The sequence below is a fragment of the Odocoileus virginianus genome, chromosome 6 (assembly GCF_023699985.2).
Source record: "Odocoileus virginianus isolate 20LAN1187 ecotype Illinois chromosome 6, Ovbor_1.2, whole genome shotgun sequence".
NCBI lineage: Eukaryota > Metazoa > Chordata > Mammalia > Artiodactyla > Cervidae > Odocoileus > Odocoileus virginianus.
Genome location: NC_069679.1, coordinates 66,188,355 through 66,204,550, shown reverse-complemented (window position 1 = coordinate 66,204,550; position 16,196 = coordinate 66,188,355). Strand labels below are relative to the sequence as shown.

Below are 16,196 nucleotides of genomic sequence, written 5' to 3'. Positions count from 1 at the left end.
CAATGATAGCTAATTTGATATATATTTTTATGTGAGACTAAACATTCTCCATCAGTAACTAAAAGAGGTTAAACTGCAAATATTTATACTACATATAAGATCACTGCAATATAAATGAAGTTTGAGAACTGGATGTAAAGAACTGTAGGGATTACAGGTTGGTTAAAATTATTAGTTTACTTGCACATATTGAAAACTAAATGTTACCTGCAAAACAAAAAACATTATCACTAATGATTTCTGTACCTGAAGAAATCCTTCTGTAAATATTTTTTACTGAGATTGAAAACGAAATAAATTAGAGGATCAAAATCATTTCAATCTTCTATTCAGCCTCTCAGCTAGAATATATTAACAAGATATCCATTAAAAATTGTCTCAGAAGACTGCACTGTATCACTTCTTTGGCAGCATTCTGGTAATATTTCTTTAGGAATTAATTACTGGGTAATCTACCCTAAGGAATTAATTATGAGGATGTGGCCTCTAAAGTTGTGAAAAGACTGCTACTTCTATTCATCTTTTTAAAATAAGAGCTTGAATCATAGATATATTATGTAACAAAAGAAAATGCCTGGATGTTCACACTATTTGAGTTGTTGATTCCCTTTGATTTAATTTGGTTCTCTAAAACTGAGCTCTGTAAATACTGTAGAAGTATTTCCATTATTAACAAAGCAGAAAATTACTTCATCTCACCCTTATCTCTCTTGCCAATAAGTAGTTGTAAGCAAAATGTCAATATTTTTTCAAAGGCAAACATACAAGATTTTGGAGTATAAAATCATCTTTATATTAATTTTTGAAACAAAATATGAAATTTCAAGAAATTTTTGGATTGTAAAAGTCATGTTAAGGTAAGTGCCCATAACACAAGTAGATGCATTAATACTTCTTTTTAGTGGCAAGATTTTGGTGAAGAATTATGAGAAAAGGTTACATATTTTATATATTTGTTTTATTGATGAGAGAACTCAGGTCTTAGGATCAGTAGCTTTCTGGAGACCTATAAATAAAAAAAAGTAAATAGCTGATATTAAATTCTCTGGCTCTGAGATCTCTTCATTAAATTTGAGCTCTCATCTACAGAATCACTTATGTAGATTTCCCCCTTTTCTCCCCTAATATATTTTGTATTGATTTAGATTAAGATTATATAGATTAAAAAAACAGTTCTGTTTGTTTGTCCCAGGGATTGAATTGTTTTGTTTTTAGAATTATCTAATTTATGTTTAAAACTACCTTGAGAAACAGACATTTTCAACGTGCCACTTTTTAAAAAAAACATGGGTATCACTGACAGGAAATAAAACTTTTTTCTTAGAAATTTTCTTCTAATCAATATCACTTAATATATATTGATACATAGACTGCTTCTGATAGTTATGACTGGAGAAGGAGGTTTTTAAAGTTTTACTTGAGAATTCAAAATTTAAAAAAATTTGTGAATAAAGAAATTCTTTTGGGGATCTGGTTAATATTTCAATTCACTATATTTTAGGCCTTTCACTAAAGCTGGTGCTTCACTGTAAAATAATTCTGTTTCACATGTGATTTATTAAGGCAAAGTAAAAGAGAAGGAAGGAAGAAATGAAAATAAGAGAAGCAGTAATTCTTTGTATCAAAAAAAAATAATCTAATGCATTTCTAGAGAAAGGCAAACCAATAAAAGGATAGAGACAATCAAGGAAATACTGCAAAAAATAGTGAAGAAATAAGAAGTCAAAAATAAGAATCTTGGTAGCAAGTCACAGATCTACCAACTGCTCCCTGGCTTACAAAAAATTTGTATACTTAGGGAATCCTTTATTTTAAAGGCTATGATTTCTAATGGTTTATTATCATTTCAAATATTTTTATTTTACTACACATTTATTTATTACACATATTATTTTGATCCCTAAGTTTCTATGATAGCTTTGATTTTGAAATAATGCAATCTATACAAAATTAGACTTTTAAGCATGCTATTTCTTGCCTACTATCTAGAGAATAATTCAATCCATGATCTTTTTTCCCCAAATTTCTTATCTGTCTATAAAGAAAGTAAGAAGCCCATTATAGATGCAGTATAAAAGAGTTATTAGGTACTTTGGAATAACTTTTAAATAGTATAGTGTATGTTCTGAAGAATTATTTATTATTTATATAGGAGATAGAAAAAAGTTTGTACTCAAACTTCAACTGAAATATAATTTTCTATCCAATAAGATTAGGAATAGAATAGTTTAGCCTGCATATAAAAATACTCGGGTATAAATAAAATTATAAACACAGCAAATAGTTGGCTTTATGAAGCAGGCAAAAGACACCCATCCTCGTCATTACCAGATTCTGTCTAAATAAAAAACCAGAAAGACATATTTTTCTGCTCTAGTAACAAATTTAGATTATAAAATAACCTATAATTTAATCTCTATGCAATTTTGTTTACTACGTTTTAAAACTATATATTTTATTTTGAGCATTTTTCCATGCCATTAAACATTCTTAAATATGACTTTTTAGATTATATAAATAACTCATATATACATATACATCATAAGTTATTTAACCACAGACATTAAGGTTGATTCTGTTTCAGGAATATGAATAATGCTCTGATAAATAATCTTATAATTAAGTCTTTCATTCTCCGTTTGATAATTTCCACCAAAAAATTTCTGGAAATAATACCACTGGTTAAATGAAATATTTTAAAAATATATAGCTTACTTGCAATGTCATACAAATTTATATTTCTGCTAGTGTGACCAGGAATATTCATGTCACTGCTCATTATAGCAGTGATAATAATTTAAAAATAGTTATCAATTTGACTACAAAAACTTTAATAGATTTCTAGTGAGAATACATTTTTCCCCACATATTTCTTTGCTGATTTTCTCAGTAAACAGCTATTTACTGTTTCATAAAGGGCTAAGTAAACAGCCCTTTACTCATTTTATTTATTTTTTTACCCTGTAAGATGAGACGAGCTCTTTTAGGCTATCAAAGCTTTGATAGATTTGTTGTAATTTTTTTCCCACATCTGCTCCACTATAAGATCTTTAAAGTCAGGTTCAGTAAGTCTATCCACTACTATACTTCTAAAACCTAGCACAGTATTTGACATAATGTACACTGAAAATACTCATTGAATGGATTTTTGAATTAATGGGTGTTGTATCTTTAATGAAAGTAGAATGAAAAGGGAAGAGGAGATAATCCTGAAGTTTTGGGCAAGAAAATACCTGGCAAATTTTGCTTTATGTATCATTTAAAAATATAAAGATCTGAGAAATAATTTAGTTTGGGATATGCTCTCTAGTAAAGTCATGAAAGAGACATGGCTAGTTAACTATATAGATTTGAATTATGGCTATATCTAATAAATTCTGCTACTGAAACAATGATGGGACAGATTATTTTGTTGAGTTGCTTTTACACAAAACATACCCTAAACTTTTAGAAAAAAGTTTATAGGAATCAAAGATATTAAATTAAGCTGAAAGACAGTATTAATTTCATTATTCCTTGTATTTCTACAGCTTTCAGTCCCCTATCATCCAAAAACTTAGACAAATGCTAGTGAATACCAAGAGAAAACAATATTCCATTTAATAGAGACAAAGCTTGAACTAAATGAAACAGGTCTTAAACAAAGTTAGACTATTTTCAGTTAATAATCTTTATGTAGCAGCATGAAATGGGAAACCTGAAATAAATGTAAATTATTTTACATTAATTAGACATTAACATAATATCAGAGAGAAGGGCTAAAGCGAAGGATAATATTTATTCAGTCAGTATAGAAACTTATTTCAAAGGAACAGAATTATAGACCTACAAGGGTCTTTAGAGGCTACTTAACTTACTATCATGATGTTACAGATACAGAAACTGAGGTCTACTAGTTCTAACAAAGTTATAAAGTGGCAGACCAGGGCTTAATATTTAGTGCCTGAAAGAGCAGTACTTTTACAATACTGTAAAAGTACTCAATATTGTTGACTCTTCAAATAACTTTGGATCTAAAATTTTTAAACATCCATTAGTAAATCAGTCAAATGCAAATGTTAGAAACTGCTTCTTCCAGAATATTAAAACTGAATTCATGAAGATGCAAAAATGATCCTTATGAATTATAGGAACCATGGGCCTAAAAGTCTGGCATATACTTCCAACAAAGGTAGAATTAATACAAGTGGCTATGTTTAATTAAGAGAAGATTCTAAAACATTTAACTTCCAAAAGATTATCACAGCATTATTTGTAAGACTAGGAAATAGGTAACAACTAGAATATGCAAAATAGGGACTGGTGAAAAAAACTATGCTATACCCACAAATAGAATACTGAACAAAGATTGATATATGGAAACATGTTCATGACATAGAAAGGAAAGAATGTTACTAAATGTATGAGATAGGTTATAATATTTATATTATATATATTTCATATATATTTAATATATTATATATATTTAATAACAATAGCTCATATTTAGTGATCATTTCCTATATTCAAATACTGTACTAAATGATTTATATGCATTTTAAAATTTAAACCTTAAAATAACCCTATGAGGCAAATGGTATTATTATTTTTCATTTTACAGATGAGATAAATAAGGTTATAGAGATGAAGTAATGTTCTGAAAGCCATACATATAGTAACTGAAAAAGCTGAGATCAAGGCTAAGCCTGTCAGATTCCAGAACCTGAGCTCTTAATCACTGCCTTCTTATCATGATCCATTTATATAAAATATTTGAATGCATAGGAAAATAAACCCAGGATGATATAAGCGGAGTTCTAAGAGCTGTTATTTATTAAAGGTGATCTTACAGGAATTCTCTTTGTTTTTTCTTATATTAATTTTTAAAAATTTCTAAAATGATCATGTATATTACTTTTCTTAAATAATAATAAAATAAAGACCATGGCGTTGTAGACTGTCTAACCTATAAAACTGTTAACTATTAGCTAATACTTTCTGGTTAACTATATATTCTCAGATGAGCTAATCAAATTTTATTTGCAGCTCAGATTGCAATGTGGTGATTGTACATTTCATAGTTAAGTTATACTTAGTTTCAATGATAAATTAATTCTGTAAACATGAAATGCTAAGAAAAGGATGGGGGAAACTCCATTTTCAATTTTCATTGTACATAAAGGTAGAGGGGATGTTTAATCAGATGAATGAAGAAACAAAAATCAAGGTAAATCTTGTATACTTAGCAGAATGTCATAAAACAACCATTTAAAATAATTTGTAAATTCAAAAGTCACAGCTAAAATATATTATTACTATCTGATTTCAGTTTTCTTCAAAATATGAAACAGTTTACCATACTGGAGAGTGCCTTTTCTATTAGAAAATACATGAAAACCCTTTATCTGAAGTCTCAAAAAATCTGTTTTTCTATCAAACTAGAATAAATAGCAAAACAATTGCTGTTAAAAACGAGGAGAAACTAGACAGTAATGAATGAGAGTAGAAATAAGTTACTCAAAAGTCTCTAGAAGCCGGGCATTTAATGTAAACAAGTAAAGTAGCCTGGAGGGTATAAAGAAAACCAGTTGAGTATTAATATATGTCATCTGGCCCAGAAATATTAACATTATTTTTTAGAAAGCTGAAAACTGTATTTTTGTTTAAAAAATCTCATCAATTTAAAATGTTCCAAACTAATTATAAAAAAGGAAGTCATCCCCAAAGATATCCCTAATTAAAATTATCTTCCAAAAAAAAAAAAAATTATCTTCCATCAACTAAGTTATAGCTTAAAAGAGGATTCTGTGTACCTATAAGTAGAAAGGAGATTCTAGGGAAACATTAGTTGCTGTACAAATATAGAAGTAGTTGCACATTGGAAATGAGTAAAGCTAGCTGGAGATGTATTTTCTCGTTGTCATCTTCAAAAGACGTTGTGAAGTCTTCTATTATTTTGAGTCAGGGAGGAGAAACTTTGTTCCCTGTCCTAGAATTAATCTGGATCAGAGTCAGGTGAGTCATTTATATTAAGCATGGTACTGGTGGTCATTGACATAAAGGATAAGATCTCTGGAATGAGAATACCACTGCAACATGGTCTAAACAAGAGAGACCCAGGATGCTTTGTAAGAAACATAAAGCACTCTGCTCATTTGTTTATTCCAAAGTCTGTTCCACAGACCTGTGAGGGTCCCTGAGATTCTTTCAGGGGTCCACAAGGCCAAATGATTTTAATAATAATACCAAGACATTATTTGCCTCTAACACTATGTTGACATTTGAAATGATGGTACAAAAGCAATGGTGCTTTGGTACTACAGTAGAAATCTAGGCAGTGGATACAAATAGTGTGAACAGTTATTGTATTATTCACCCCTACATCCTAATACTTTCATTAACATTGTCCTCTCAATGAAACAGTAAATATAATTCAATTTAATTAAAATTTGTCCATTGAGTGTGACAAAATAGGAAGAATGAAATAAAACACTTCTGCTGTATAACAAAGAATGACAAGTGTCTCAAATTAAAGAACTTAGGCAACAGTCTGAGTTGCAAGCTGAACTAGCCAGGTTTTGCACAGAACACTATTTTTGCTTGAAAGAACGTCTCACAAACTATGACTATTCAGACTTAGATGTTTGATAGACATTTTCTTGAAAATGAATGAAATGACACAGTCAATTTAGGGAAAATGAACAGGGTTTGTTGGCTTTTTTTTGGCCAAAGAAAAAACTCTGTTTTAAGCAAAAATTAAAATTATGGAAAATGGATATCACCATGAGCTTCCAATGCTTCCAAGGTGTTTTTAATGAGTTGATGGTTATATTAATGAAAATGAATTCTTGATAAACACTTGGAAGAACTTATATTTTCCATGTGATCAAAAAATACATTACAAAAACATACCTGGATATAAGATCCATTAAACATTCAGGACCAACCAATGAATTTTTTTTTTCCCAGAACGAACAACTTTTTATTGAGGTATAGCTGACTTACAATGTTGCATTAGTTTCAGATGTATAGCAAAGTGATTCCTTTATGTATATATATATATATATATATATATATATATATATATATATAGTCTTTTTCAGATCCTTTTCATTATAGGCTATTATAAAATATTGAATACAGTTCCCTATGCTATACAGTAGGTCTCTGTTTATCTATTTTATATATGGCAGTATGTCCAAAGGATTTTAATACATTGGAGAATGAATGGCCCTTGACAGGGCTAAATTCTACAATTCAACTAACTTTTAATATACTACCAACTGAACAATTTTGTTGCAGTGTCAAAGGATAACCACAATTATATGAAAATGTTATTGAGATATTCCTTTCTTTTCTAACCACATAATTGTGTGAGGTTGGATTTGTTTCCTTCAACCAAAACAACATATTCCAACAGACTAAGTACAGAAGCAGATGTGAAATCCAGCTATCTATTAAACCAGACATTGAAATGAATAGGAAAAAATGTAAAACAACACCATCCTTTCCAGTAGATTTTTTTAAATTTAGGAAAACATCATTTTTACCATTAGAAATATTATTAAATTAACATAGAAAGGTCTTATTCTCAACTTAAAGCAAAAAAATGACATTTTAAAATTTTCTAAGTTTTAATTATCAGTGCAATAAATATCACCAGCCATGATTCAAATAAATAAGACTTTGAGGTACTCAATAATTCCTAAGCATGTGAAGGGGTCCTGGACTATTAAGTTTGAGAACTGATGGATCTGACCAACAAAGTTGAGAATATTATTGCTCAGCAACCCTCATCTCCATGAGATTGTTAACCAAAACTTACATTTTTATGTCCAGAGATGCATTTTATTACACTAATTAATGTTATTAATTCAAAATGTTTTCCAACCTTTTTGGTGTTTGTTGACTCCACATGTAGAACCCATACACTTCTACAATGTCATTAATAGCTGAACAGTTGATGTGCCAATGTTGATATGACTTCAGACAAAAGTAAAGAAACCTGATGGTCAGTGCAGTTTTACTAATTTTCTTTAGGCTCTCAAAAATAGTAGGAAATAATCTGCAGGCCTCAGTTAGTGCCTTGATTCAGGCTAGAATATCACTAGGAAAAAAAACTCAAGAGAAAATATTACCTTGATAGTAGATCAAATAATGCCATTTTTATATGGAAAGGAAATTCACTTCCTTTCAGATATACACATTAAAAATTGTGAGTTAAGAAAATATTCTTTATCCAGAGTAGTCTAAATTCCTTTGCTCAAAGGACAATAACAGAAGCCTAGAGAGGTTATAATTCTGCATTTTGTTTGAATATAAGATTAGACATTATTATTAAAGGAACACATACTCCATAAGGATACTTTAATATATATTTAAAAATTATTTTACAAACTTTAGTTAGATAGGAAAATTAATTTATATTTTCTTTCTAAGAAGAGAAAAAATAACATGCTGGTTAGTCTGTGCACAAAGTTCTATTCTAACCTTTGAAGTACAAGGGAGTATGTGCAGAGATTACCTTTACTCATCTATTTATTTTAGTCAAACTTCAGATACTTAGGGAATAAAAGGAAAACTGAACTGGTCTTTGTAAAAAATTCTCTTTTTAATGACATTGACAGGGAGTGGTGAATTGATTGAAAGTCTGGATTTTTTTTCTTTTCAGTTCTGGTCATTTTTCTCTACATCAAGCCTCTTGATTCTAAAAGAGATGTTACTGCCTTTCATAACTGAAAAGCAGAACTTATTTCATTTGTGAATCATACTCACTTTAAAACAGAATTTGTTATAGAATTATGCTTTTAGCAAACCATTTTTTGGGAGATGATCACCATTTTATAATTTGAGTCCTCCAGAGATTGCCCATTCATAGAATCTACATATTATTTGACTTTTTGGCTTAGAAACTATTTTACTTAGGGCAATGTAAGACTAAAATCTCAAGTTTGTTGTTAAAATACATTTCACTGTGTCCTCAAACCAAAGGAGTGAAAATCATTTGTCATTTCAGTCAGATTTCATGAAAAGAAAATATCTGATATTAAGGAGAAAAGAATTTCCCCATATACAGAAAAATACTATGTCATCCCAGCAAACAAATTTTTGCTGGAGACAATGCCATTCTATATAGAACTTTAGAAAAGATAATACGCTGTCTTTATGAGATTGTGATGAGTGTACAGAAAAGGAAACCCAAACTTGATTTGTTTGATAGATCATGTTTTCACTATAGGTGGAGAATCTTAATGGATCAAAGCACAATCTGGAAAAAATATTGCAGAGAGCAAATAAGATGTGAATTCAAAATTATTTGTAATATCAACATTATAGCTGTTGATCTAACAGGAATAGATGCATACATACAAATGGACAGGGAATTTCCAGCTTAAATGCTGCCCCGTGATAAAATGTTACAGAGGAAAAGGTTGGAACTGTTAGTTTTAATCATAATTTGGTTATTTAAGCCTTTCGTATTTTCACAAAGACTAGGATAAGTGTTTCTGATGGTTATTCCCAGAGTATTCTGTACTTCTGCTGATAAATCATAAAATTTATTACACTTTATTATAATTTATAGTTGCCTGCTTTATCTGTCTGTAAAGCCAAGAATAGTGTTATTTGCCTATCACTGCTTTCCCAGCACCAGGCAAAGACTTATTTAATAGTTAATAACCCTGTTGGGCAGGCAAGGATTACCAGTTTTATTATAGACAAAAAGCTCAGAGAAGTTGAACAACTTAATGCAGTGTAGTTATTAGGTACAGAAGTCAGTATTTGAAACCAGGACTTCTAATATCAAGTCAAGTGCTCTCTCTAGTGTTGGTCTTTTAAAACTGTATTGCATTTTCAATGTAAGGAAAATGTATTTGCATATTTTTTTGCTGCACATGACAGATTGCATACCTAATCTGAAACATGGGAGGGGGGATTTTTATGGGGTGTGGTTAACAGTAATATGTACTAAATTATAAACATTCCATCCAAGATGTAGTAACAATAATGATGTCAGACTCAACCTGTGTTCTGATTTTGTGCTAGATAACATTCCTGGGATGTCTCATAGCTTAGACTGAAAACTTTCAAAACCAAAATGCATTAACAATTTCCCTTTGCTTTTTCATTCCTTGGTATAGTTAACAACATCATTTGCCCAAAATTTAAATTAGAACCCTGACCTTCATTTTTATTTCTTCTCTGTCTTACATTTTTATGCTATAAAATTAATTTATCTAGAATATATTTATGTGCTAAAACCTATGGCCTTGAATTTTACTTAGTATGCAAAAGGAAAAGAATCATTATTTAAAATAAAGAAGAACTGATCTGAAGTTGGATTTTGAAGTTATTGAATTAGGTTATTCATGTACTAAAGAAGTTTTACAGAGAGTTTTTGATTAGTGAATACTATTATTAAAGTGGTCGTTATTGCTGAACGTAATTCTCAAAACCTCCACCTGGCAAAAAAGCTGTTATTTTGTTTTCCTCATTTGTCATGTCCTTGGTGAAATGCTACTCCTTAGAGCTGCCTTCTCTGATCATCCAATCTGAGATTTCCCTCCTTGTATTTTCTACTACACTTTTTCACTTCTTCTTAGCATAAATTTCAATGCATCATTATTAAGTTATTATAAAAGTATATTTATTATAATTTGAAAGGTTATTTTTACATTATTTTAAAGATTTTATTTTTTATTTATTATAATTTTTAAAGGTTATTTTAAATAAATTTATTTTAAAAATACCTATTTGTTTCAGCATACCTTTGACTAAACTGTAAACTCTATGGGGGAAGAGATTACATCTATCACTGATATAAAAGTACATGTTAAAGCATCTGCTGCTGGTGTTGCTGCTAAGTCGCTTCAGTCGTGTCCAACTCTGTGTGACCCCATAAATGGCAGCCCACCAGGCTCCCCCGTCCCTGGGATTCTCCAGGCAGGAACACTGGAGTGGGTTGCCATTTCCTTCTCCAATGCATGAAAGTGAAAAGAGAAAGTGACATCACTCAGTCATGTCCAACTCTTAGCGACCCCATGGACTGCAGCCTACCAGGCTCCTCCGCCCATGGGATTTTCCAGGCAAGAGTACTGGAGTGGGTTGCCTTGCCTTCTCTGTTAAAGCATCTAGTAATTAAGCAGTCTTATAATTTGAGACTTTCAATAGGAAGAGTAATTTGATTGTCTTCACTTTTTTCTAAAAAGTATTCAAATTAGTTTTTCTATTATATTACTACTCTGATTCAACCTTAAAAGTTCAATTTTAAAATTAAATAATACCAAAGCAATAATTTTATCTTTGAGGTTACATTTTGGTGTTGGTAAAATTATTTAAAAGAAACAGAATCATATTCCTAGGCAAAAATACATAAGAAAAATTTCTGAGAAAAAAAAAGATTTTGAAATAACTGTTTTATTTGAATTCATTGTCAGTTTGAACAGCGAAGTGTTATCTATGGAAAAAATATCAAGACAAGCCACTTGTTATCCTAAAGTTTTGAAATAAGCAAAATAATAAATGTGGATTTTGGAGCAATTGTTAAAACAACTGTATTTAATATTCTCCTAGTAATTAAAACAGAACTCCGAAGTTTTAAAAAGGTCCAAGAACTTAGATAAAACTTAGCTTTCAATATTTATGTACACAGTAGAACACTAAGAAAAATATACTGTCTTAGATAATTCCACATTCCAATCATTAAGGTCCTAATGTTTGATGAATAAGTAATCTTCTATAGTGGACTTAACGTTTAGCTTTAATTGTTTCTCAGACTTCATAAATGAGTAAACTTATACAGCCGGGATTTAGTGAAGTCAAACAATAAATCATTCTGTTTTAAAAATTTGTAAGATATGGATGAGATTCTTCTACCCAATTTATGTCTTGGTAACTCCATGTTTTCCTTCAGTTGACGATGCAGCTGGCTGGCATTCAATGTATAAACATATAACAAACATTTTATATCTAGAATGTTTTTATAGTTTTTCTTCATGAAGATTTAAGACCTCATTTTTTTAAACTATACAATTAATTATCAGTGACTTTTGACACAAGTCTAAAGATTATATTCAACAGTTAACACTCTGAAGGCTGCTAAAAAGGATGTAGCATGGAATGTAAAAGCAACTGAACTACACATTTCAAGAACTGATTGAGATCACTTCCAGTTAAATTCAATAACATTCATAAAACTAACAGAAAAGTTGGAATTGAGGAAGGTAGCTATATCAATCCTTAAATCTGATGACAGTGAAAAAGTCATAGTTTGAAAAATTACCTACAGATTTCTGAAGTAAATTTACTGTATTGCCTGATAGCTAAAATCATATCCTACTAAATAAGAAGGAATGTTACTGTTTGCTTTTGATGCCAATAGTGGATCCATCCTATGGAAACTTGAAACTACAAATGACTAACTTTACAGGGAAGAGATATTCTAAGAAAAAGTATCATAGTCATAATTAGGTTTGCTACTCAGTTTACCACACACATGAAAATGTCAGGCAGCAAATAAATATCTAATCCTCTCCCTGGCTCACTGTTTCAGTACTCGGGAAAAATTATAAAAAATAAATACTAAGATACTTCCTCCCTCCCCCAAAGGTTGGCATTAAAACTTTCTATCAGTTTAGATTTGTTTCCAAATATTAGGCAGCAACATTCCAAGTTGAATATGTTTGAAAAAATTTGGAATGATACTAGAGCAAGGAGTTACCCCTGCCTGGACAAGTTAAAAAAAAAAAATCCTTTTGGTGATGTCATTTTGTTTTGTTAATCTTGCTGTTTATTGGCCAGAAACACATTCATCCTCTGCATAAATAAATAACTTCATATCTATACAAATAAGTATGCTAAAAAATAATTAGTCTACAACAAAGAAACAGGAGTTACAGAAAGTGATACCTATAGCTATGAGGTAGTAGGCATTCTGAATGAAATTTCTATTGTTGGCCTAATACAACAATTTGTGAAACATCAGGTGATAACTATGTTATAGCCTATTAATTTTTCATTGTAATATCTTACATGCAATCCAACCTTGACAAGCAGAGGGAAATACTGGTTAGTTTTCCCAGATGTACATAGCAGAGCAGGTGTAAGGTGCCAAGGAACTATACTTACTTTTGGTGTCGGGCAGGAAGCTGTAGAAAGGCGAGATGTAGCCTGAGCACGAGGAGATTCCGAAGGAGTAGTGCTGAGGGAGGCTGTGTCTCGTGGGAGCACCTGAACGCCACGAGAAATGATGGAGTCTGGAATCTGAACAAGAGGAGCAAGCACGGTTTAATATGCTGAAAATACCAATAACATGCAAAATCAATACCCACACCCAACAGTTTTCTTTGTTTTTTGTTTTTTTGTTTTGCAGGGGAGTGGGGTGGGGCGCATACAGTCAATATATAGTCAAAGGTTTGTTTTTCTAGCAGTCATGTATGGATGTGAGAGTTGAACCATAAAGAAGGCTGACTGCTGAAGAATTGAGGCTTTCAAATTGTGGTGGTGGGGAAGACTCCTGAGAGCCCCTTGGGCTTCAAGGAGATCAAACCAGTCAATCCTAAAGGAAATAAACCCCAAATATTCATTTGAAGGACTGATGCTGAAGATGATGTTTCAATACTTTGGCCATCTAATGTAAAGAGTTGACTCACTGGAAGAGACCCTGATGCTGGGAAAGATTGAAGGCCAGAGAAAGGGGTGGCAGAGGATGAGATGGTTGAATGGCATCACTGACTTAATGGACATGAATCTGAGCAAACTCCAGGAGATGGTGAAGGACAGGGAAGCCTGGCATCCTGCAGCCCATGGAGATGCAAAGAGTCAGACACTAAATGACTGAACATCCTTTCCTGCTCAGCTCTCAGATATTTGGTCTCACTTATTGTTAAGTATGAATGCATCCAAAAATTTGGGATAAGGTAGAAACCTTCAGATTCAATATATTTTCCTGGCCAAATAATATTTCATCAAAGCTTTTTTATGAGGCAGTACAGAATTGTAGAGAGGAGTAAAGTGTTTGGCATTCATATACTGGCTCTGCCATTTAACAGCTATTTAATTCCTAGGTATTTTCCATTTCCCTTTCAGATTCATTCTCCACCCTTCTTTACTCTCTCTGCACCAAACTAAACTGTATAGATAGAATCAACAAGCTATTTTGTGCTCTCTGATTTCTAGCTGGGTCAGGTAACAGGTACTATCAGGAAACAGAAGAGTTTTGGGAGAATAAAGTCTGATATTTATTCTCTTGGCTTCCTCTCTAGCAGGTCACTGTAGGCTGGTTAAGATCAGAGGCCCTGTTAGATGACCTGTGCTTACAGCTCTTTTCTGGATTCCAATTACCTGCTCTCTTTTTTGCCCCATTAGGTCTAGGAGTGTTAATGATACCCATTATTACTATTTCCAGGGTGCTGAATCATATTTTGTTGCTTTCTCTAAAATCTTCCCATGCTTTTATAAATATCATAGTCCTTTATTAAACTCTTCACAATTATCCATTTAGGTACGCTGTGACTTCTGCTGGGACACTGATAGATATAATTTTTAAACTGTCATTTCCTTTATCTAAAAAATGTGGATAAATGATAGCATTTACCTCACCAGATTACTGCTGAGGGCTAAATAAGATAATGCATATAAATTACCTAGCACTTACAAGTAGTTAATACTTAATAAATATTAGCTATTGTTATTATTATGTTATACATTAACAACTGATATAAGTGAACATCACTTCTGTAAAAACATACAAATGTAGCACAAATACTGTGGATTGTTTGTCTTTAAAATTATTAATATTTATGTTGATTATAAAATTTGTTATTTAGGGCTATGTATAATTTAGTTCATATTCTGGGCTAGTACTAGTGAGTATAGGTCTTTTAATCTCAAAATGACAAGTTGACCACTTCCAAGTTTTATGCACAAGAGGCAAAATATGTATGATGAAAGAATAAGCAATTAACATTCAATCAAACTATTACTATGTACAAAGAAAAAACCAGAAGCCAGACTTTGTGACTAGAAAGGTGCTCTTTATCTTTACACATCATGTCTTTCTCACAAAGGAAATACTACTTTCACAGGTGCTCTTTTATTTAGTTTCCATACCTACATCTTCAATACCAAAGGTACTGCCACAATTTCTGGGCTTAATTCTTGTGATTTATGAACAATATCTGAATGGGAATTCTGAGAAGAAAAATGGCTACATTTGCTAGTACACTTAAATACTGAATTGCAATAAAAATTTTAAGAAACAGAGGTTTCTTAAATTAGAGCTCTTCTCTAATTTAGAAGAGCTATATATTGCCACTTACATCTAATAAAAGAGGCCAAGTATTGGGAAGAAAAAGGTCAAATGCCCCTACTGTATTTCACATAGTACCATGTTTCTCTCCTTCATGGAAATTATGCACACTTATACTACATTTATATGCGTGCCAGTTTGGTCAATGTCTATCTCTCATAGGAGATGCATTGTCATGATGATGGAACTAAGTTTTTGCTACTACTGTGTGTCCAGTGCCTAATGAAGCATCTGCACAAAGTAGTATACATGTGTGATTTCCAGACTTACACACACACACACACACACACACACACACACAGTATTCACCTCCACCCCCTCAATAAACAAAAGAGTAGGAAATTTGAGGGAGAAGGTAAGATTAAACTGTGAGGTACAGCGCTTCCGTGGTGGTGCAGTGGATAAGAAACTGCCTGTCCATGCAGGCAATACATGTTTGGTAACTGGTCCAGGAAGATTCCACCTGCCACAAAACAAGTAAGCCTGTGCACCACAGTTACTGAGCCTGCACTCTAGAACCAAGGAGCCACAGCTACGGAGCCCACGTGCTACAACTACTGAAGCCTGCACACCCTAGAGCCTTTGTCCTACAACAAGAGAGGACACCATGATAAGCACACACACCAGAACTACAGACTAGCCTCCACTCATGTCAACTAGAGAATGCCCACACAGTAACGAAGATCTAGCACAGCCAAAAATAAAGATAAATAAATGAATAAAAATTAAAAATATTGTCAGGTACATACTTTTGGGTTACTAGTTTGGAAATATACAATAATTATTGGAAATATGAGTCTGGAGTTAGACTGGACATATACTTCGGGAATTATCATTGAAGGTGGTAGTTTCAGTCATGCAAATATTTCAGGTCATCCAAGGAAAAGATGTAAAAGACCAAAGGTTGATG

At 31.8% G+C, this 16,196-nt stretch overlaps 1 protein-coding gene across 18 annotated transcripts in view; it reads right to left on the bottom strand.

Annotated features, from left to right (window-relative positions):
• The window catches only part of GPHN (gephyrin), a 520,258-nt gene that overhangs the window by 187,263 nt on the left and 316,799 nt on the right, over window positions 1-16,196 (bottom strand). For all 18 annotated transcript variants that reach the window (XM_070469503.1, XM_070469504.1, XM_070469505.1 and 15 more), the window contains one exon: window positions 13,105-13,239. In XM_070469503.1, the coding sequence (XP_070325604.1) occupies window positions 13,105-13,239 (135 nt within the window). The remainder of the gene's footprint in view (window positions 1-13,104; window positions 13,240-16,196) is intronic.